The sequence below is a fragment of the Natrix helvetica genome (genome assembly GCF_964273705.1).
Source record: "Natrix helvetica genome assembly, chromosome: 2".
NCBI lineage: Eukaryota > Metazoa > Chordata > Lepidosauria > Squamata > Natricidae > Natrix > Natrix helvetica.
This window is the reverse complement of record NC_138552.1, coordinates 59,349,203-59,372,482: the sequence shown is the minus strand read 5'-3', so window position 1 is coordinate 59,372,482 and position 23,280 is coordinate 59,349,203. Positions and strand designations below refer to the sequence as shown.

The following is a 23,280-nucleotide window of genomic DNA, read 5'->3' as shown; positions in this document are numbered from 1 at the left end:
TGTACAGCCAAGTAGTACATATTTACACCAATTATGTAATCCACTACAATAAGAATCCAAAAACCAACTGCTTGAAAACATAGCTGCTTATGATTTACCTGATTAAACTGATCCTTTAAGTCCTCAAGCTCCCCTTCGAGACTTTTTTTATCACCAAGGGCTGTAGCAAGGGCTGCTTCTTTTGCATTTAGAGAAGCTTCAAATTCCCGAAGCTTTGCCAGAGCACAATTCAGATCAGATTCTTTTTTTGCATAGCTAAAACAAAGCAGAAGTTCAGTTCAAAGATTAAGAATGTGGAAAATGAATTAACCTAAAGTTAATTTGCAACAAATTAACTTTAGGTACAGCAGAAAGTTTGGAATGAAACAGGCTTATTCTAATTAGATATATTTGATATTAAGAAACATCTCAAGGAGCCAGCTGTTCCAAAAGTTGTGATGTAAGCTCCCCCCCCCCCCCCCGCTTCCAGGCCAGCATAGTAATGCAGTAATATCCTTGCTGCCACCAAGGCAGATAAATTGGTTTATTTATGAGCACAATGAGAGTAAAAAAGAAAATAAGGCCAAATAAAAGATACAGATGCCTGCTGGAAAAGTTGCTCTTTTTGCTTTAAAACTTTACAATGGAAAAAAATCTAATTCATATGGGTGTGTTGCATATTGTTGTGCTTTATTTGGTAGGCAACTGTGTGTTGATGAAACAGATTGTACAAATCAAGACTACTGGAACAATTGTTTACTTGTTTTAATCATCAGTACGATATGTATATCCAATCTGTGTTTGCTCTTGGGCTGTTGGAATTGAGTTTTCAGGTACAAAATATTTCAATTGCAGCTAATTTTCATTTAAACATGACAAAAAGTATGTTTGTACTTCATGTTCATCTTTTCAATAAATAAAACTCTTCAATTACAGTGAAATCATACAAAATCTAATAACAGCAACAGATGAGCCATGGTGGCACAGTGGTTAGAGTGCAGTACTGCAAGCTGTCTGCTGACCAGCTGAGTGCAATTTGGCACTCAGCCTTCCATCCTTTCGAGGTGGGTAAAAGAAAAACCCAGATTGTTGGGGGCAATATGCTGACTGTTTAGAGAAGGCTGTAAAGTGGTATATAAGTCTATTGCTAGTGGTATTCATTTGCAGGTATGTAGATTTCATTGATACAGAAAAGTTTATCAAAACTGGGTTCTGAAGATAGTGCGTGCTTAGTCTTGTTAGGATTTTAGCAATGAAAGAATGGAGAAGTCTTATGTTATAGCGTGTTTAAGAAGAATTATATTATAGCATCAAATGCCCCTAATTTATATTAGGTTGGTGGTTAAAATCTTCTGCCTAGTATCATTAGCTTGCAAACATATTAACTACAGTCTCTTAACTTCTTATGCAGTGCAAGCACTTTTGGTTCAAATTCTTTTAATTAAGTTAACAGAAATGTTACACTTAAATATAACCTGCATTTTAGAGGGGAAAACTAAACTAAAATCTCGGGCACATATAAAACTCTACATGCCAAGTATTTCATCTATATACCACCCTAGAGTTGGGTATTTATTTACTATAAATAACACAATGTATGAAGTAAAATTCCAAGAGTTTAGATCAGAGGTTCTCAAACTTTTTGAATAGGGGTCCGATTCACGGCCCTTCACACTGTTGGGGGGCTGGACCGGGTGAGTGGGCATGGCTAGGTGGTCATGTGACTGGGTGGGACTGGGTGGGACAACTTAGCAGTCCATTTTGCCTTTGTCCCTGCTGTACTTGCTCAACCCAAGGAATCTATTTACTTAAGAGCCACCCCCCCCAAAAGGAAAAAAGAGTGCAAATTTTCTTGCCACTTGCCTAACTTCATAAAAAAAAGCAGCTTCAGGCTCCTTAAAAAAGACCATTAAAAAAAGAATAAAACAAATAGGATTTCCTTCAAAATAAGACCTGATCATATGTTTCAGATGACCACACAATAAACCAGACTTAGAACTGCACCAATTAAGACTGCAACTAACCCCCCCCCCCCCCAAGATGGGCATTGAGAGACATTGGAAGCAGGCGGAAGAAGGCGAGAATCAACACATACACACACATGCAGCCTCCAATGGTGAATTAAGGAGGGATAATAGTCCCTCAGGCTGTTTAGGCCAGATTTGTTTGAAAAAAACACGAACAAATTTATATGAACACTGCACATTTCTTTATTTGTAGTGCAAAAAACCATGAAATATTACAATATTTAAAATGAAGGATAAGTTTAACCAACATAAATATACTACTAATTCAATGGGAAGTGTGGGCCTGCTTATTTGGGATTAAACCTGGAGAATTCACAAACTGATTTGCTTTTTGCCATACTTGTGCATGTGTATATAAACACATGAATATCTACCAAAATTGTTCAGCAATCAATTTGGTGAATTTAGTTTATATATAGAAAGAATCAAAGAAGTAGGTGAATTATCTTTCAGGCATTATGCTGCTGTTGCATTTGAATTAATGTTAGCCAACTTCAGCTGATTTTGGAAAAGCTAGAAGACATCTCCCCCCCCACTCACTCACTTTTAAAGTGCTACTTTAAAAGCAGCCCCTTCCCTACTCACCAGTGATGGGTTTCAAAAAATTTTAGAACCTCTTCTGTAGATGTGGCCTGCTTTGTGGGAGTGGCTTTCTGGCCATGTGACCGGGTGAGAATGGCTTGGCAGTCATGTGACTGGGTGGGCGTGGCCAACTTGCAAAATGTGGTGAAAGTCACTTAACAACGCTCTTGCTTAGCAACCAAAATGTTGGCTCAGAAACTCTGGCATTTGAAGCACGCATTTCTTAAAGCTGTCAAGTTACAAGATCCTTGCACCCCTAACCCTTTAGGGAAAAAAAACCAGGGGTGTTCAAACTTGACAGCTTTAAGACTTGTGGACTTCAACTCCTAGAATTCCTCCTCTCGCTCTTCATCTTGATGATGTGCGGACGGGCCGGGGGAGGGAGCTGGAACCGGTTCTAAATGGCACTGTAGATTTGTGGAACCTCTTCTATAGAAGAGGTTAGAACTGGCAGGAACCCACCCCTGGGCCAGATGTGGAGATTTGGACAGTTTTTTCTTGTAAAAGAGGAACATATTTCTTTAGAAGTCTGCCTGCTATGACACTTTGAACCCAGAAGTTGCAAGAGAGAAGACTTCCTCTAGTTCGGGGGGGGGGGGGGGGGGAGATTTGCTGACAAAGGTCCATCCTGAAATCCAAGCAGGATTTTGGCATTGGATGTTTGTAGCATGGGACATTTGCAGCCTACAACTGAAGCAATGTATTTAGCCATTCTCTCCTAATGAGATCTTCCACTATGTGGGACATGAAACATCTGTTTCAATTTTACTTGTTAGAGAACAGCTGTCCTATGCACCAAATGAATCAGTTTATACTTGTTGAATCAATTAAATCATTGTCTAAAGGCAATTATAAACATATATTGTAATATTACTTCCTAAATATCTTTTTTTAAACAATGGAATGATCTATTTTAAGGGAAATGACACCCCTAAGAAGCTAGCAATCTTATTATGAATGTTAAAATTGGACAAATTCAGTTTATATTTGAAGCGGATTTGAAGCTAAAGATTTTGGTATTTTTTACTACTCATGTATTAATTAAGAGATGGGCTGGACAACTATTTTTATTAAAATATTACATATGCCTCAGTTTATTGAAGGACAGCTTAGTTTCCCCATTGTGAAGAAAAACTGCTATGCTTGCCATTTTCTATACGATCCTGGACAATCTCAATAGTATTTGCAAACACCCTGGATTTGACACTTCTTGATAATACTACATAATATATCTTTTTCCAAAACTCTAATCTTTTTCAGTCAACAAGTTTGCTTTTCCTATTGCAATTTAAATGCATTCTATTGGTGGCTACACAAAGTATATAAGGAGCAACATATTGGAACATACAACATACTGTTACATCATTACATTACATTATTCCCAATGTAATACTGAAACCAAGGCATTACGTTTTTAATTTATCACTACTGGGAAGAGACATATTTTCCCATTCTCATAGAACTGTGCAATATTGCCCACAATACTGACTTTCGTGGTTTACTGTATTTTAGAATATATAAATAGAAACAGTAACAATCTTTAACTTTAGAGGTTGAACATTAAAGAACAAATATTAGTTCTGTAATGAGGTATTTGAAAATTTCTTTCAGAATTCTGCCACATAGGATTAAAGAAAAAAAGATCTGACCATCCTACTTATCACATTCATAAAGGATACATACAAGCATACATTATGGAGTGGCAAACCCTAATAAACAAAGATGACCCTTTCTTAGAATGTTTATTTAAGAATGATAATTTTGCATGAAATTGTTATTGCTATTATAAAGACATATCAGGAACCACCATGAGAAAATCTAATACATTATATAAGCATATGAAAGTATAAACATTTACCTTACACTATCCAAACTAAATAATATTTTGCTCATTAACATCTATTCTAAATAATATACATATAACAATACCCCTCTTTGTTAACTTCAATGGTCTAACTTTCTAAATATTAAGAGTTAATACTTTTTAATTCTGTTCAAATATTACTGTATTGGAATAATACAAATGTATCACTTTTTGTAACTGTAGATACATCCACATAATTTACTCTAATTCAAATATATAAGCATTGTATTAATTATTTATTTATCCAGTTTTCTTTACATAGTTTTACATTACTATTCAAAATACAGATGCAATTCTCAAGGTATCAATTGCAAACCCATCAAATCACAAAAATTACATACCCCGCTCTATAACATTTGTTATACTGCCTGCCTTTTCTCTGCAGTACAAATCCACTGATCTGCAGCAGGCAGCTTGGTTACTTTTCTTCATAAACACAGATTTTAATATCTGAGCATACCTCACTTTATAAAATACTTCATATGAAGCTATTATTAATGTTTGACAGAAACTTTCCCAAGGCAACTACCAATCCACCTACACTCATACAAAATCAAACTTGCTGAAAAGGCAAAAATGATGAAACAGGTGTTTTGAGTATCATAACAGCAAAGCTTTGAACTCTTAATTTATAGCAGATTAAAGAGTGATTGGAAGATGTGAAATGAAAATATGCATTTACACCACATTTTCTTAGCATAATTGTAAACTAGGGATCCAAGACGCACATCTAAAATCATTTTTCTGCCCATTTGATGGATGTAACAGGTTTTATCATTGCAATGTAAAGATAAAAAGAAAGAAAAAGTCTTCTGTAACTGTAATCCTGTTAGATTTGGCCAGATACTCTAGTTATAGTTCTAATCTACAGGTAGTACAACCATCATTTAATGACCATTTAAAGTTACAATGGACATCCCCCAGCCATTTATGACCCATAACCTATATAACCTCCTTGCAATCACATTATTGTATTTGCATGTTTGCAAACCTTTGCAGCTGTTTGCAGTGTCACATGATCAGCAGACCACTATTCGTGACTTTTGCCAAATGACTACTGAAAAACTGCCTATTGATTCATTTAAAGTACTGACAGTTGCTTAATGAGCATTGTAAAAAAAAAAAATCCAGCAATAACTTCAAATCCAGTAGGATGATTTCTCAACTTGTGACCATGACTTACAACTAGACTAAATTATAGTTGTAACTCAAGGACTATCTGCAGACTGTTCCAAGTAGCTTAATTTCTCATGCATAGCCACTTTTGAACAAGAAAGGTTAATATTAATTAAAATTAATATTGTGTTAAAGATTAAAATTAAAGGCCCTACTTAACTATATGAAAAGACACATCTATTTTCCCAGGCAACTTGTCTGAAGAGCACAGTGGTTTCCTGAGAAGACTGATGTTTATCTACTCAAATATAAACGATACATTCTGAATCAGTGCAATATTTAAAAGACTGAAACTATAAAAGAGACAGTAATAATTTTGTAGTGCACATTATGAAATACACAAGGCTACCTGCTCCCTTTTCTAATTTTCATGGTATAAACATTACATTATGAAGAAATAACCTACTTAATAGAAAGAAGTAGAAAGTGAACAACCGGAAAAATCCTATACAAATAATAAAGAATCAGTTAACACCTGATTCAATGCAGTGCAAAGTGTTCCCTTCAAAACCCTAGTTCCGTGATGGTGAACCTATGGCACGCAGAGCCATTTCTTAGGGCACGCGAGGCGTTGCCCTGTCAGCTCCAGTGCACATGCGCGTGCTGGCCAGCTGATTTTGTCCTTCATTTTTGGCCATTTTTCGCCCTCTGGTGGCTTTCCTGAAGACGGATTGAGGGGAGCAAAAAGACGAGGGCATCCCATTTTGAGAAGCCTCCCTTCGCAAAAGATCGTTGTTTTGGAAGCCTCTCTTTGCAAAAGATCGCTGAGAGGAGGAGAAGGAAGGATTCCCCACCCCACTCAGCTCTCTTTTCAATGGGAGGCTTTTCCCCCCTCTCAGAGCTATTTCGGGATGTGAGGTCAAAAGGGGGGGGGGATGTTGCATGCATCCATAGGGCGAGCGCTTGGGGGGGGGTGTCGTGTGCGCATGTGCAGGGGAGGCACGTGGGAGGAACATTGCATTATGGGTGTGGGCACATGAGTGCATGCGACAGCATGCCCGCGCACGATTTCAGCATCCGAGGAAAAAAAGGTTAGCCATCATTGCCTTAGCTGAACCATGTGAGTTGCTTTGCAAAATGTGAAAATGTCCATTACTAAACACCACCTCATCAAGGCCCTTGAAGCAGCTGCTTTGATGTGCAGACAGAAAAGATGTTTCCACCAATGCCTCGGGTAAAGTGGAAAAGCTAGTCTCAAAAGCTTTAATAGGAGGTACCTTGCTTTTTATGAGTAAAGCTGCTTATCTCAAATTGAATCCAATTCTCGGCCATGCAAAGCCATTTTGCAATACCTATTAAATATACTTGGCTCTCTCAAATCTGACTGATATAGTATTATAGATAAACCAATCCTAAAATCAATTGTACTGAAGAATCTACATTGTGACATGCATTGCTAAAGTTGAAGTGAGTTCCATCTCATTCAAATTAGGATGGCAACTAAAGCACACTGTTTTACTCCAAGTTTTGCAAATATATGGGTATGCTATTATTTTTATATTTTTGTAACCAACCATTAGGGTCAGATACCATACATATTTGCAATGAATGCATAACTTACCAACATTTTCAGATGCCAACACATAGTTTGGACTCTAAAACTAGGGTTTATTGTTTGTTGATCGCAAATTATATATATTCAAGTCAACAAATGTAGAAGGCACCAATTTATGAGAAGTTTCCCTAGAAGCACATGTCAAAACTATAAATGAAATATACTTTAATTTCAATAGAGTAACAAGTTATCAAAAGAAACATAGCTAACATTTAAGAACAAAAAATGCAATATCATAACAATTAAGAATGTAACTGCTTTCCTTAAAATTAATTTGCTTGCATTTTTACTTTCAATGATACAAGGATTCTTATTTGCAAATAGGTGAATACTTGTCTACTATTTTTGTTTAGCAAAGTTCAAATTACTAGCACTGCACAAGTATTTTCAGACGCATTCCTGAACTATTTAAAATGGAAATATGAATCTTTTTTGTAAATGTGTATGATTTTAATACATGTTAGATAGCTATGCACTTCACAGAGCTCTTTCACAGAAAACAGATTTTTAAATAGCAAGAGACTATTGTAAAGTGACAGAAAACTGACTAACTAAATCAACCACAATGTGGAACACTTGATATTGTATATAGCATTGAGGTCCAGATTCCTTCATTAGTATCTCCAAATAGAGTTGGAGAAACTCCTGTCTGCAAAAACTGAAGAGCAGCTCCCAATCAGCATCAACAATATTTGCCTGGGTGGGCCAATTAAGTGACTTTTAAATATCCAATATTACAGAGTCCAATATTATTACACAATAATCATATTTAGATCAAGTAAATGTTGAATTTTATAGTTAATCAACTATTCACATTCAAAATTGAATGATCAACCCAAAGGTTAAAACTGATCATTCAGAAAATAAACAGTTGGTAGAACAGGAAACTTATTTTCATTCAGTCAAGAATACATGAGCTGAAGCACATGGCCCAGATGGTTAAAAACTGAATTAATATACCACCAGAAAAATGAATGGGGGGAAAAGGGGAGGAGACAGTAACATTCTCTAACCATTTGTTTCTCATTTGTGAACGTAGCAAACAGTGAGATTGGAATCTTATCTGAATTTCAAATGATCCATATTTCTCAATTATATAACCTTTCAAAACAAGGATTAACAATAGAGAATGAATACTTAAAACTAAACGTTAAGGTTGGAATCAATATAGCCTTCCATTAATATCCCGCGTATCCTGTAACCCCAAATATAAAATACCCACGGACCCTCAACCAAGCTGTAGGACTTCGCCTGCTATTTATTCATTTTCTGCCTCCATAGTCGGTGGCATCCGATGCATTACGGGAGGGGGGGTAAGGAAAGTTGACGATTTTGCAGAATAGAGATGGATGAGAGACAATTATTGGGGATAACAGAGGATCGTTTGGTCGGTTACATCAAAACCCAATAAACCCCCCGCCCCCAATTTCCCCCTCAGGAACATAGACCCTGATGGGCGATCACGTGGCTACATTAGGGAGAAAGCTAACACAAGGGAATCTCTAAGGGACGACAGGAAACCACATGGCTCCGGCTGAACGATCACCCTGCATCCATTACTGGGCGATCTCCAGTTAAAGTTACTATGGGGGTTTTGGGGGAGGGGAGAGAAATAGGCCCCAAAGTCAGCCACTTACTTGCCAAGGAGCTGATCGTGTTCAGCGCGGATCTTGCCCACCTCGATCTGCAGCTTGGCTCTCTCCCGAGCCGTGTCGTCCAAAGAGCGCCTGGCATCGGCCAACTCGGTCTCATAGAGGGATTTAAGGCCGGTGACTTCACGGCCACGCACCTCTTCCCGCTCGGTGACTTGGAGATGAAGCGCGCTGTTCTCGATCTCCAGGCTGCGGACCTTATCAATATAAATGGCCAGGCGGTCATTGAGGTCCCGCAATTCCTCTTTCTCTTGCAGGCGGGTGATGCGGGTCGGACTAAGCGGTGTGCTGGCCGCACTGCTCCGGGTGCGCTGCCCTATCGGTGTGGAAGCCGCCACAGCAGCCGCCATGGCGCGAACAAAGCGCGGGTAAACGGGATGAAGATAAAAGAAGGCAAAGCGGGAAACCGGCGGTGTCGAGCCGAAGGAGGGGGCCCGAAAGTTTCGGGAGGGGGGGGAAGAGGGTCGGAGGACTCAGACGTCTCCCGAGCCCAGCGGAACAAATCGGATTGAAAAGCAGAAAAAAGACTTTACAAGCAAAGCCGAACAAAAAAAAAATTAAGAATGCCTCTTGCTTCAGCTGTGGAAAAAGAGGGTGAGGGAAAAGTAAAGCGAAAGAAAAAACAACTCCAAGGTTTCAAATGAATGAACTGCAGAGGCGAAAGGAAGCAGCCAGGCGGGAAAAAAGGAGGAAAAGGAAAGAGGAGGGGCGAAAACAAATGAGGCTTCTGCAGGTGCTGAGAGGGAAAGACAGGGAGGGTTTTTTTTTTAAAAAAAAGGAAAGCGGCAGAAGGAAAAGTGCAGATGCCTCGAAGAAGACCCGCGCAGACTCCCGCTGGCGCTTGCCGTTGGAAAGAGCAAACCTAGCTATCCAACCGAGATGGTGCACAGCCTCCGGCCGCTCCTCCCGCGTAGAAAGGAACACAAAACAGGCGGGCTCAGCGCAAAACCAATATGGCCGCCACGCACCTCGGCTCCCCCACCTCCCTACGTCCCTCCCTATTTCCCCCCCTCCGTCCTCTCCGCGCGGATCCCTGTGTCACGTGTCGGAAGCTTAGCCAATCGGGCGGCGAAGCGCGCTCAGCTTCGCTGTTTATGGCGATCGGGACGCAAAATTCAAAACGCGCAGACTTGCAACTGTCAGCGAGATAGCGGCGCGCGCGCTTTCCCCGCTCCACCGCCCACCTTAGTGCGCCCGCGCGCGTTGCTGGGCTCGCGCGACCGCCGTCCTTTGCTGCTGCATCCCCTCCCCCACCCCCCCACCCCGCCCAGGCTAGGATTTGCTCGGAGGAGGAGAAGGAAGCGGGGGTCGCCCTTATGTTCTTCGCTCTTGTTTTCCTTCCCAGCTGCTGCCGCGGTGTTGAGTTTCTCCTTCGCCTCATTAATGCGGATGTCCTACATAGCAGCCTTATTCGTCGCAGATAGCCAGGGAAATATGTCCGGTCAAAAAGGGGGTGCTCGACTGCCCCAGCGTGTGAACCGAAGTTGTTGATTTATCTTGCTTGAGTTTCCTTTCCATGTTAAGGCTGGGCAGGATTGGGTGGTTGAATCGTGACTCTTTGAAAGCCTGGATTGACCCAGCTCATTAAGCAACAGCTGGGTTAGGTTTTTTTTGTGGCTTTACTGTGGTGTGATCCCAACCGCTGTGGATTGCTAGTCAGGTTTTTGTGGCCGAACGTGAAGCCAGTCTGTCGTGATTTATACACTAAAGCGAATAATGGCTTAGTATGTAGTTTTGAAGCCAAGCTTAGCCTGAGGTTATGCATGGCAGTAAGGATTACTTGCTGAGTTTCACAATTGGCTAACTTCACATAGCAAACTTAAGCCAGAAATTTGCTTGGCTAGCCATGGGTTTCATACCTGGTCAGTTAAATGCAAATCCAGTGGCTGGGAAAAAAATGAACATTTTGTGAGCTAATGTCTACAATTGACCTTTGAAGGCATGTGGGCTGCATTTCAAAATAAATAGTTCCTGGGCAAAAAAAGGATTTTACCGTAATTAATATTTAAATTGAATTAAAATTATGGTTTCTTCCATTTTTGGAATTTTCTCTAGTCAGATTAAAAATTACAATTTAGTAGAAACGTCTGAAACAGATTTTAAGATTTTAAATGGGTTCTATGAGGCTTAGGTTGTCTTTTTGGCTTAAGTGTTGTGTGTAAACTACATCTGAGAATGTGTTCATTGGTAATTCAGCCAAATTAATACATTTGTGGCTCCGTTCACACAATAGGTTCAGTCAAAATATAGTCATTTTTTTACTCATTTCTGGAATACACAGCTAATATGTTTCTCATATCTTGGCAGTTTAAAAATGTTAATATAAATATCTCTAGTATAAAATTACCATATTGCTGAGTAAATATCAAAATATCAGGCTGCTGTACATGATTGTGCTGATATGCAATTAATTAATTGCTAAGACACGTAATTCTACAATTGTCTGTTCAGAAGCAACCTCATTTTTTCAATTAGACTTCTCCCTGAAAAATATTATAGATTGGAACTAAATATTACAAATATGTTAGATACTTGTGATTATGAGTCTATGCTTGTTTGCTCTGAAGTGACAATAGAAAGCCTCTCTTCCAGAATTAAGAATTGGGTGGGGAAAACACTTTTCTACATGACTAGCATTAAGAGAAAAATTAACAATCCTTTCTGACATGCCAGGACACCAATGTGTTTAAAGGCAAAACAAAACATAAAATGTATCAAAGCTTTTTTTCCTATTTTGCTGTTCTTTAATTCTTGATAAACTTATAATTTATTGCATTGAGATGATTGTATGATGCTGAATCTAAAGCTTGCAACAAGGTGATTCTTCCTTTGCAGAAATGATGACTTCATTATTATAATTTTGGCCTAAAAGAACTAAGTTTTTCATGTTTAATCTCTTTGATTTTGAGGTGAATATAGGATTAATGTTTTAAAAAAATAGCTCGCCCTTGTTTCTTATGAACAACTTGATATAGTGAATATCCTAATATTCTTTTCTCCTCCTATTTTCCCCACAACTGTAATTCTGTGAGGCAGGTTGGGATGAGAGAGAATGGCTGGCTCAAAATCAACCAGCATCTTTGCATGCCTAACATGGGACAAGAATCTAGAGCAGTGGTCCCCAAAGTGGGCGGTAAACGCTAAATAGAGCTAGTGGGCGTGGCTGGGGGGTGTCATCTGACTGGGCGGTTTGCACGAAGGAAGATAGTAACAGTAAAATTCAAAACTGTAACAATTAATTGCACATTTATTCAAAATCCAATTTAAAAAACTTTTTAGTTAATGTTAATTCAACAAAATTGTTGAACATGATCCAGTGATACCAGGTTTTCAAAGTCTGATAGTCATTTATCAAGAACCTTAGTAAGTAGTAACTTAGTAAACTCAGTAAAATTTATTAACTACTTCACTGTTCAGTAAATTCTGTGTAATACAGTACACGCCTGATCATTCACACACACACACACACACACACTGCTGCTTTTTGTTTTTGTTTTCAAAATAACAGGATGGGGAGAGGGTAGATAAGGAAGAAGACTTTGTTCTGTGGTATCTGCCTTTTCAGAAATGCTCATTAGACTGCCCCACATGATCAGTCTTTCTGTATTCCTCAATATATTGGTGCCCAGCTGCTGGTCAAAACCCTAGCCTAGTAATACTTATGGAGCTGTAGATGATACTATGGCAAAATACAAGTCTTGCAGCTCATATATACTCACACAATGTAAGAGTGATGCTATTATCCAGGTTTATCTGTGACAAAGGTCTCACAGTGCATAAATATCAAGATAGGAAGGGCACTTTATTAAAAAAAACTGCAGTTCTGACTCCATTTGGTTATAAAACATCTTGTTTGGCATACTGGGAACATTTAGACAGCATTTTCTTCTAATATGGGACGTTGTTCTATCATAATTGTGTTTTGCTTTGCTTTTTCCTGTATGACAATATCCAACTTTAGACAGTAATTAGACCACTTTTTATTTACTTTTTTAAAAACAGTATATGTTGGAAATGGTTATCCCTTTTCCACAATCTCCCCTATATTTCAGCCTTCAATGAGATTACTTTGTAGCTCATGGCAGAGAGATGGCAGCTATGTAGGAAGTTTGAGAAACCACCCCAAGTGCCCTCCCTCCCGCTCCTTGCTTTTTAAGGCCACCTCTACGAATGGAGTGAGGAGGCAGAGGGGGGGTAGCCTCTCTCTCTCCCCCCCCGCCGCATGTTTACCTGTGTTGCATTTCTAAGGTGGAAGCGGTAGAGGCAGGCGAGAGTGGCACATCCGTGTGGAGCGGGTACAAGAGGGATGGGGGGGTTTGGCTCCTTTGCACAGGTGCAATCCTCGCAGAAAGACTGATCACCTGGGGCAGTCTAATGAGCATTTCTGAAATGGCAGATACCACAGAACAAAGTCTTCTTCCTTATCTACCCCCACCCCACCCCATTATTTTGAAAAAAAACAAAAGGCAGCAGTGTGTGTGTGTGAATGATCAGGTGTGTACTGTATTACACAGAATTTACTGAACAGTGAAGTAGTTACTAAATTTTACTAAGTTTACTAAGTTACTACTTACTAAGGTTCTTGATAAATGACTATCAGACTTTGAAAACCTGGTATCACTGGATCATGTTCAACAATTTTGTTGAATTAACATTAACTAAAAAGTTTTTTAAATTGGATTTTGAATAAATATGCAATTAATTGTTACAGTTTTGAATTTTACTGTTACTATCTTCCTTCGTGCAAACCGCCGTCACATGACCCCCCCCCAACCACGCCCGCTCAGCCACGCCAACAGAACCAGTAGTAAAAAAAAATTGAATTCCACACGGTGTGGGGCACTGAGGATCAGCTTGTAGCACCCAGGGGGTGGTGGACTGAAAAAGTTGGGAACCACTGATCTAGAGTCCCAGTTTTTAGCTTGTTAACTTAACCACTAGACCGCACTAACTCTATTTAGCCTTTACTTTTTCTCATTTTTTATTTTTATTCTCATTCATTCTTTCAATTCTGACATTTTTCTTATTATGTTCCTAATTTTCTAAAAGTTGCATCTTATGTTTATGGTTTTTTTCCCTAAGATGTTTTGCCTCCGATCTTTCAAACTGGTCCTAAATTCTCAAGTTCTTGCAATTTTAGAGTCACTGGCAATGCTATATTTGAAACTTTTTCTTATATAATGCTCCTAAATTTAAAAGAGCTTATTCTCATGTAATCATGTATCAGAATTTACCTGTATTTTTCGGACTATAAGACACACTTCCACCCCCACAAAAAAAGTGGGTGGAAATGTCTGTGTATCTTATAGAGTGAATGTTGCCGAAGCCCCGCCATACCCCACCTTTCGGGGGGGGGGGGGCTTTCAGCAATTTGCCTCCTTGCAGCAAACAGCAAAAAGCCTGCTCAGCTTCAGCACAGCCTGATTTGGCACGAGCAGCTGGTTGGTGGTTGGATCTGCCTCCCGGAATACTGCCAATCAACTGTTCCAGGCTGCGGGGATCACTGCCACCCATCAGTACTGTCGCCACCCATCAGCACTGCTGCCTATTGTCGCCTCCGCATGCCCCATTTTTGGCCCTTGCGCATCCCTTTTTTGGCCTCCGCGCATCCATGGACTGAAAACAGGATGCGCGGAGGCAGCGATAGGTGGCAGCGCTGAGGGGCAGCGACAGTGCTAATGGGTGGCAGTGATCCCCACAGCCTGGAACAGCTGATTGGTGGTATTTGGGAGGCAGATCCAACCACCAAACAGCTGCTCGTGCTAAATCAGGCTGTGCTGAAGCTGTTTGCTGTTTGCTGCAAGGGGGCAAATTGCTGGGAGGCAGAGAAAGAGGCAGATTTCTTTTTTCTTGTTTTCTTCCCCAAAAGTTGCATGTGTGTTATAGTCCGGAGCATCTTATGGTCTGAAAAATACAGTATTTCTTTTTTAAACAAAAGATTTCTTAAAAAGTAGGATTTATTAGATTATCTCATGTGTACTGGAAAAGAATAGAAATGAAATCCAGTTCATAATTCTCTGAGGGAGATGGGTGGTTCAAAAATGTGAAGTAATTGATATATCCAGGCCAGCTGAGCCTGAGTTGCAATAAAATGAGCATTGTTTCTTTTTGTCTTTAAAAACAAGTTTTCCTTTTTTTCCAGGTCTCTCACATATTTCTTTAAGATGAAAAGTCTTTTTAATTTGTACAGATATTTTTGTTGGGGGTGGGGGGGCTCACAACAATATCTCTGCTTTATGTCTCATAATGTATGTATTATTGAGAAAGATATGGTATGCCAAAATATATAATAAATAGAATGGCCTAATTTGTTTCTTCCATTTCTGTAACTGAATTAATCCAGAATAGTGTACTTATCTCTTTCTGAGAAGCAATAATATCATCCAGATATACATGTATTCTTCATCCAACTTTAGCGTTTTGTTTTAACTAAACCTGTATAACAGCATTTTTAAAATTATGTGAGAATTCACTCAAAATCACATGGATTAGCTGCACCTTGGCACCTTTTCAGCTCATACAAAAGTGATTACTGTATAATCACTGCCCTTTTAATCCACTTTTGCTAGTAAACAGTTCTGATAAACATTGGTGAAAGAAAAACAAGCATCAAATCATGCATTGACTTGCTTTTCAATGTGTCTGTATTTTTCCCCAAAAGTAAGTTAAATGTGTTTCTGAAATGCATCTGGGTTCTATGAGTATGCTCTGTGAATGTTTAGTCACACTGAGATATAAGACGATTCATATGAAGATCATATCTATAAAATCTTTAAATCTTTTTATGGGATTATTAATATTTAGTACCAAGTCTAACAGTATTGTGATTATAATCATCTCTCACTAGGTTTATAGAATATATTAAAATTTTAATTAAAGCACATTAAAATATTAGGATTAAACGGCAGAAAATAAACAGCAATATCAGATAAATATTATTTGGCTTAATGCTATCCTTAGGCCAAAAAGACTTTTTTTACTTGGCACAAAATAATATAATGATAGTAACGATCATACTACTTTGTTGTAATCTTCAAATAAATGTGTTCTAAAAACTTATTTAGAAGTTTTAAAGATGAATGACAACACCTTAAATTTTTAATGGATGCAATGTTTTGTAAATTGCATTCCTTTGATTTTAGAATTAGAGTATTTGAATGTTTACATAGTGTAAAAATATTCAAGTATAAACTTGTACATTGAACCTAGTGCCACATGTTTTAATTCTTTTCCTTCATATAGTTTAATATCTATGAAGCTGCTGGAAAAGTTCATGCATCAGTTTGGAATTTGGTATCATGAGTATGCTTTCGATGTCATCTATACCTTGGTACCCCAGCCTGGACCTGTGATGGCTGCAGTTGTCTTAATGCCAAGAGGCTGTGACAGAATGATTAAGACAAAACAGGCTGAAGCTGAATTTTAAGCACATGATTATTGCTGGTCCAGATTGGGTCTTTAGTGCAGAGGTCCCCAAACTCTTCAGATCATTCCTTCGTGTCCTGTTGCCAGCTGCAGTTGGCCTTCAGCAGCCCTGTTTTCTCCTGGTACCCTTCCCAGCCGGGAGACTCTCCAGGACAGCCCCATCGCTCTGGACATGTCTGGGCGGGCTCTGGGTTGGTCAGCAACCCGTGTGCTGCCGTTATGTGACCGCTCCGGGCGCGGTGGGGGACAGATTCCCTTTCAGCCTGTGAAGCCGTGCTTGGACCGCTCAGCTTCCGGTGATGCTTTCCTGGCCGGCGGCTTATTTATAAACAGAAATTAACCATCTTCTTTTAAACTTTCCATTTCAATGAGAATTTAAGAAGTTTTAGAAAAATTCTCATTGAAATGGAAAGTTTAAAACAGTGGTTCCCAAAGTGGGCGGTACCACCCTCTGGGGGGCGGTAAGAGGCAAGGGGGGCGGCAAAGGAGTGCTGGAGGTGGCCTCCTCTAGCGAGCTATTCAGAACCAGTTCTCTCACCCCCGCCCATCCAGAAGCTGCTCGATCGCTCGCTCCCCCCGCCCATCTCCACTATGCTAGCCCTGCCCACTCACTGATTGGCTGGCTCACCAATCGCCCCGCCCGCCTCTAAGAGCCCTATCTAAACCCACTTATCTTTTTTTCTGCTTGGCTTTCTATAGATAGGGCTCTCAGAGGTGGGCGGGGCGATTGGTGAGCCAGCCAATCAGTGAGCGCAGGGCTAGCATAGTGCGGACAGGCGGGAGCGAGTGATCAAAGGGAGGCCACTTCGCCTCCTTTCTCTCCCACTTTGTCTTGATGAGGTTGCTGCAGCTGCATGCGCGGACAGACGGAGGTAGCCAGAGAGGCGGGGAAGCCCGGGGGGCAGGCGAGTGAGCGAGAGAGCTGCCTGATCCTCCATCGCTTGCCCGCCCAGGCTGCTCTGGCTACCTCCGTCTGTCCGTGCCCGGCAGCTGCAGCGACCTCATCAAGACAAAGTGGAAGGCGAAGGGGCCTCGGTGCCCTGCCTGATCCTCCTTCGCTCGCTCGCTATTTTGCCTGCATGGGGTGCCTCGGCAGAAGTCCTTTGCTGGCAGCCAGATTCCCCCCCCCCCCGGGGCGACGGCCTATCCATGCTCACCATCCCAGTAGTGCTGCAACCGCCCGGCCTGCGAAGAGAGGGAGGGAGTAAGAGTGAAGGGTGGGGGAGAGCAGCAGAAGGGGTGGGGGCTCCGCATTCCCCACCACCACCAGAGCCTTCCCAGAGGAGGTGGGACTGGGGAATGTGGGGTGGGGGGCACTGTCTGGGGTGGGACTAGATGACCTTTGGGGGTCCCAACCGGCCCTTCTGACTCTGGAGACCAGAAGCAAGCAAACACACACACACACACACACACAGCAAAAGTGTCTGGTTTTGAATATAATCCTCCCTAGTGCTTGGGGAAAAAATAAGAGGAACATTTGGATATACATTTTGAATTAACGGGAAGAAAATTGCTAAAATCACTTTTAGCTGGGTTCTGCATTAAGGATTCATGCAGTAGCATTTCTTGTTGAATTAGCAGAGTAATATTTACAACAGCCAGATAGTTTTATAATGTGGGTGGGTAGAGGACTTAGGCATAAGTGCAATGTTTGCCTGTGATTATGTAATAAATTCACAGCTTATACATTTGAATTAGATGTTTTTCAATTCATGTTTAACCTATACTTGGTATACTTGTATTCAACACATAAGGTATTAATGTCAATGGAAGAGATAGGAAACTGCATTAGTGATATATATGTCAATGCGTTGATTTGTACTAAAAATGTTTAGTTTAAAGAAGTTATAAGGAATCACAAATATGAGTGTGGAAAATGTAATGTAGTTGTAGATGACCCTTTGCATGAGTTGTATTAGGAAAAATAAAAAATCATAATAATAATTTAAAAAATAATGATTCCCCAAAGAGGTAAAAGGCTACATTTTGCTAGAGTTATTCTTTGCTTCCAAAGTGTTGAGGGAGGGGATTGGACTCCATTGTCTATATTTCCCTTTCCATCCCCATGGTTCTTTAGTGAAAATTATAACCCAAGAACATATAGATCTGTTAAAATGTTCCCATTCTCACTTTCCATATTGGGAATCCCTAGGTACCATGCAATAATCTCATCAAATAATTCAAGCAAATGTTGGTGACATTGAGCTGAAGCCAAAGTTCAAGAAATTGTACCAAGAGTTTTGGTTACAGAAAGAAATTTCTGATCGCTATCCTGCACTATGGACAATGGTTAAGAAGCTCCTTGTTGCATTTTCAACATCATATTTGGTGGAACGTGGCTTCAGTGTGGTCATCCAACTTCTCTCCAAGCAAAGAAAATGACTCCAGATTACTGAATGTGGTGATTTAAGACTCCTGCTAAGTGACTTAAAACCAGACATTGGGAAACTGGTATCACTTCATCAAGCCCATCCATCACATTAAGAATTTACTGAACAGTGAAGTAGTTACTAAACTAAGTTTACTAAGTTACTAGTTACTAAGGTTCTTTAAATGACTATCAGACTTTGAAAACCTGGTATCACTGGATTATGTTCAACAGTTTTGTTGAATTAACTAACCACAAAGGTTTTTAAATTGGATTTTGAATAAATGTGCAATTAATTGTTACAGTTTTGAATTTTACTGTTACTATCTTTATTCCTTCATGCAAACCGCCCAGTCACATGACTCCCCTAGCCACGCCCATCAAGCCACGCCCAGAGAACCGGTCGTAAAAAAATTTGAATTCCACCACTAGGTGGGGGGCACTGAGGATCAGTTTGTAGCACCAAGGGGGCGGTGGACTGAAAAAGTTTGGGAACCACTGGTTTAAAAGAAGATGGTTAATTTCTGTTTATAGGGGTCACATGGCGGCGCATGGGATGCTGACCGACCCAGCGCTTGGACGGACGCAGCCAGGGCGGCGGGGCTGTCCCAGAGGGTCTCCCGGCAGGGAAGGGGTGCCAAGAGAAAGCTGGGCTGCGAAAGGGCCAACTGCAGCCGGGAACGGGGTGTGACGGAGAGGTCGCCCAGCAGAGCCAGGAGCGTCTCAGGTCAGTGGGGTGGTGGGGAGGTTGTGCAGGGCTGGAGGCAGGGAGGTAGGAACCAAGGCCACCCTGGGTGCCTGCAATGGGACTCGGAAGCTCCCCAGAGTGGGAGGTGGGTAGAGGCCCCCCCGCCCTCCCTGGTGCCAATTTGGGCTGTGCTTGAAGGGACCCCTGCTTGAAGGAACAGGCATCAGGAGTCTTCCTGCCGCCGAGCCCGCACAAAGCGCCCCAGCCTGGCCTTCTGCAGCATCAAGGGGGCAAAGTGCGGCTTCCTAACTTGAAAAGGGAACTGGGTGAGGCTGAGCTGTGATGCTCCCGAAAAGGCTGCCTGGTGGGCGAGGCTGACCCTCTCATGGGAGTGGCTCGTTGGGTTTCCCAGTGGAGAAGCCTCCATGCAGTTCTGGGATGGCTCAGCAAAGCCTCCCAAGGCCCTTCACGGGAAAGCAACGAGCGAGTGAGTGACGAGCAGTAAGGGAAGCAATGTTGCCTCCTTCCTCCGAGAGCCAGGTGCAGCCTCTCCAGCTCCCAAGCCATTGGGGGCCCTCAATGGCTTTGGGGCCCTCTCCCAACTGGTATTGGGGTTAAACCTGGAGACCACCACCACTGAAGTAGCGCTTCGCTTGCTGCAGCTCGGACACCAGGGAGACGGGAGTAGCACTGTCCATGTTTGGGGGAAGGTGGCCAGGACTGGGCTGCCACAGCCGAGGCTCTGCTGACCCCTAAAGAAGAGGAGTGGTGGATGATTGGTTGTACGAACAAATCACCTGCCTCCTCCTGTTCTTTAGGGGTCAAAGGAGCCCCCAGTCACCTTCCCCAAATCTATACAGTGCTACTCCCGCCTTTCCGGTGTCCAAGCTGCAGCAAGCGAAGTGCCACTTCAGCGGCAGTGGTCTCCAGGTTGCACTGCACGGAGAGCAGAGAGCACCCATGCCTACAGAAGCAGAGAGTCGCCGCCACCACTACCTCACTTGCTGCTGGTGGTAATAGTAATAGTAGACATGGACGCATCCTTGCTGTAGTTCCCGCTGCACCCAGTCTCATGGGAGGTGCCCTGCCGGCAGAGGGAAGGGTACTGCGGTGGGAGAGGCTGGCTGTCCCACAAGCCAGTTCTTGGAGGAAGGAGGCAGAGATGCCGCCCAGGGCTTGCTTACCTTCCTTAGAGCCGTGGGCGGCAAGGAAAGGGAGGCTTCTTTGCCAGCCTCCCAGCTGGTAAAACAGAAATTTTTGCGCTTCTGTGGGCATGGCTAGGTGGGGGCCATGTGATGGCGTGGGCATGAGTGATGTCAAATTGGCCATGCCCACTCAGTAACATGTCCTCCATACCTAACCACGCCCAAAGAACCGATAGTAAAAAAATTGAAACCCACCCCTGACCTTGCTCTAGGGCATTATCCCTCATAAAGCAGGCTCATAACTTAAGGTTCCTCATGGACTCACTTTTAACCTTTTGTTGAGCAGGTAGAAAACATGGCCAATTCTATGGACTTATAGCTAGAATGTGAGGATCCTTCTACAGCACAGGTAGTCCTCGGGTTATGATAATTGAGCCCAAAATATATGTTGCTAAGTGAAAACTTCGTTAAATGAGTTTGTCCCATTTTAGAACTTTCCTTGCCACAGTTGTTAAGTGAATCACTGCAGTTGTTAAGTTAGTAACCTGGTTATTAAGTGAATCTGGCTTCCCCATTGTTTTTGCTTCTCAAGGTCACAAAAGGTGATCCCATGATCCCGAGACACTGAAATCCCATGATCCCGAGACACTTAAATATGAACCACTTGCCCAGCATCTGAATTTTGATCATGTGACCATGGGGATGCTGCAACGGCGTAAGTGTGAAAATGGTCATAAGTCCCTTTTTCAATGCTGTTGTAACTTTGAACAGTCATTAAATGAACTTGTAAATCAAGGACTATCTAATTCATGCCATTATCATTTTTTAACCATACAGACCCCCACAGTAAGGAGGAGTGACTGTGCACATGTGTGTGTGGGGGGGTGTTCTTCTGTATCTGGGGTTTATCATCTTAGGTCTTGGATGTGAAACCCAGTGAAAGAAAATCCACAGCATCGTTTAATAGTGCAGAATTGAGATATACAATTGGCTACCATCTGCATGCTAATTATCCGGTGGTGACAGATGTTCTCACACAGTGGCATTCATGTTAATTGGGTGTCAAACTCAATTTCATTAAGGGGTTCAACAGGGTTGTATTTGACCTTGGTGGGCTGGGGTGGGTGTGGGCATGATCAGCTTGAGGTCACTTGTGTTGGAGGCGCCTGTGGTGGCCCGTGGGCATGCGGCCTCCCTGAGCTCCATTTTTGCTGGCAGAGGGCTGCAGGATGCTGTTGCAGTCAAAAAACAGAGCCTGTGTGTGGCCCTCCCAAGCTCCATTTTTGCTGGCAGAAGCACCACAGGCCGTTCCTTCACTGTTTCCAGGGCAGACCTGCAGGCCAGATCTAAGCACTCCCTAGGTCTTGAGTTTAACACCCCTGATGTAGATATTAAAACGGAGCAGATAGATCTCTCAGTCCTTATTATCACCAACCTGGACCAGCCTCAAAGAAAGAAGAACCCACAGAAAACTCTGCTATTCCAATCCCAACTCCTGGAGCTGACCCAAAAGGATACCATGGTCAAGGTATTGTAGGCCATTGAGAGATCTAAAAGAACCAAGATGGATGCACTGCCCCATCCTATTCCTACCAGAAATAATTGAAAAGGGATCAAGACTAAGGGATTAGGCCTGAAGCCCAACTGGAAGTGATCTAAATAATCTCATTCTTCCAGGAACTTATTAGTTCCTCTGGAACTAAGCATTGATTACCTCATAAACTCTGGATAATACAGTTGCTAGTGACTGACATCACAATAACAAAGTATTTTCGTTCCTTCACTATCCATAATACTAGAGGAGAAATATATACCCTATTTCCCTGAAAATAAGATCTCCCCAGATAATAAGCCCTCCCCTAAAATATTGCAACACAGCAGCAGCCATGAGGTGACCATGCTCGCCACCTCCTGCACCTCAACTATAGTAAGACCTCCCTGAAAAAAAGGCCAAGCGCTTTTTTCAGGGGTCAAAAGAAAATAAGACCCTGGCTTATTTTGGGGGAAACATGGTAATGCAACCCTTAAAGCTTTCATTCACTCATCATGTTTATGTGGCCACATATATCTCATAGACAAGTGCCTCGGAGCCACACAACAAAGCTACAAATTATATATATATATATACACAAATAAATTGGCATGTATTTGTGTTACAACCCCTGGTATGCCCAAAGGGTATGGCTAATATATATATATATATATTAGCCATACCCTTTGGGCATACCAGGGGTTGTAACACAAATACATGCATGCATGCATGCATGCATACATACATACATACATACATACATACATAATTAATTAAAACTTTAAAATTATAAAAAGCACAAAATAAAATGTGAATAGTGATCTAAGTGACTAGTCAACTTATGTAATCATTACCAATTATAATACTTCAGTCAACCTGTTTGCAGAAATACATTAGCTATCATTTCAATATTCCTGCTATTTGCATCCCTGTCTACTCTATTTAGTGAGCAGAAAGGAACAACTAATTTCAACGAAGACAATAATGGAAAATTTTGAATGGGGAAAAAACTAAATTGTAATGCAAACAATATTTTCCATTTTCATGAACTAGAAGTGGCAGTTCTTCAAATGAAGAAAACTATACTACATATTAGTATTGTTTTCTGAATTTGAAACAGATAATTTCAAGTGTTTTTTTGAATCAATGTAAAGTATATAACATCAGTTATATTAATTTAGAACAATATTCTCTAATCCGATATTTTATTGTTGCATTACATTATAATTCCATTCATCCCATCAGTACAGAAAAAGTCATTACCTTGACAGGATAGTTGTTTTATTGT

General features: G+C 41.4%; 1 protein-coding gene across 1 annotated transcript in view; it reads right to left on the bottom strand.

Moving 5' to 3' along the window:
• LMNB1 (lamin B1) overlaps positions 1 to 9,812 on the bottom strand; it is a 28,735-nt gene extending 18,923 nt beyond the window's left edge. Inside the window, exons 1-2 of the mRNA XM_081941368.1 lie at positions 8,821 to 9,812; positions 99 to 255 (exon numbers count right to left, since the gene is read on the bottom strand). Coding sequence (XP_081797494.1) covers positions 99 to 255; positions 8,821 to 9,185 — 522 coding nt within the window. The 5' untranslated portion in view covers positions 9,186 to 9,812. The remainder of the gene's footprint in view (positions 1 to 98; positions 256 to 8,820) is intronic.
• Between the last annotated feature and the right edge of the window lie 13,468 nt (positions 9,813 to 23,280).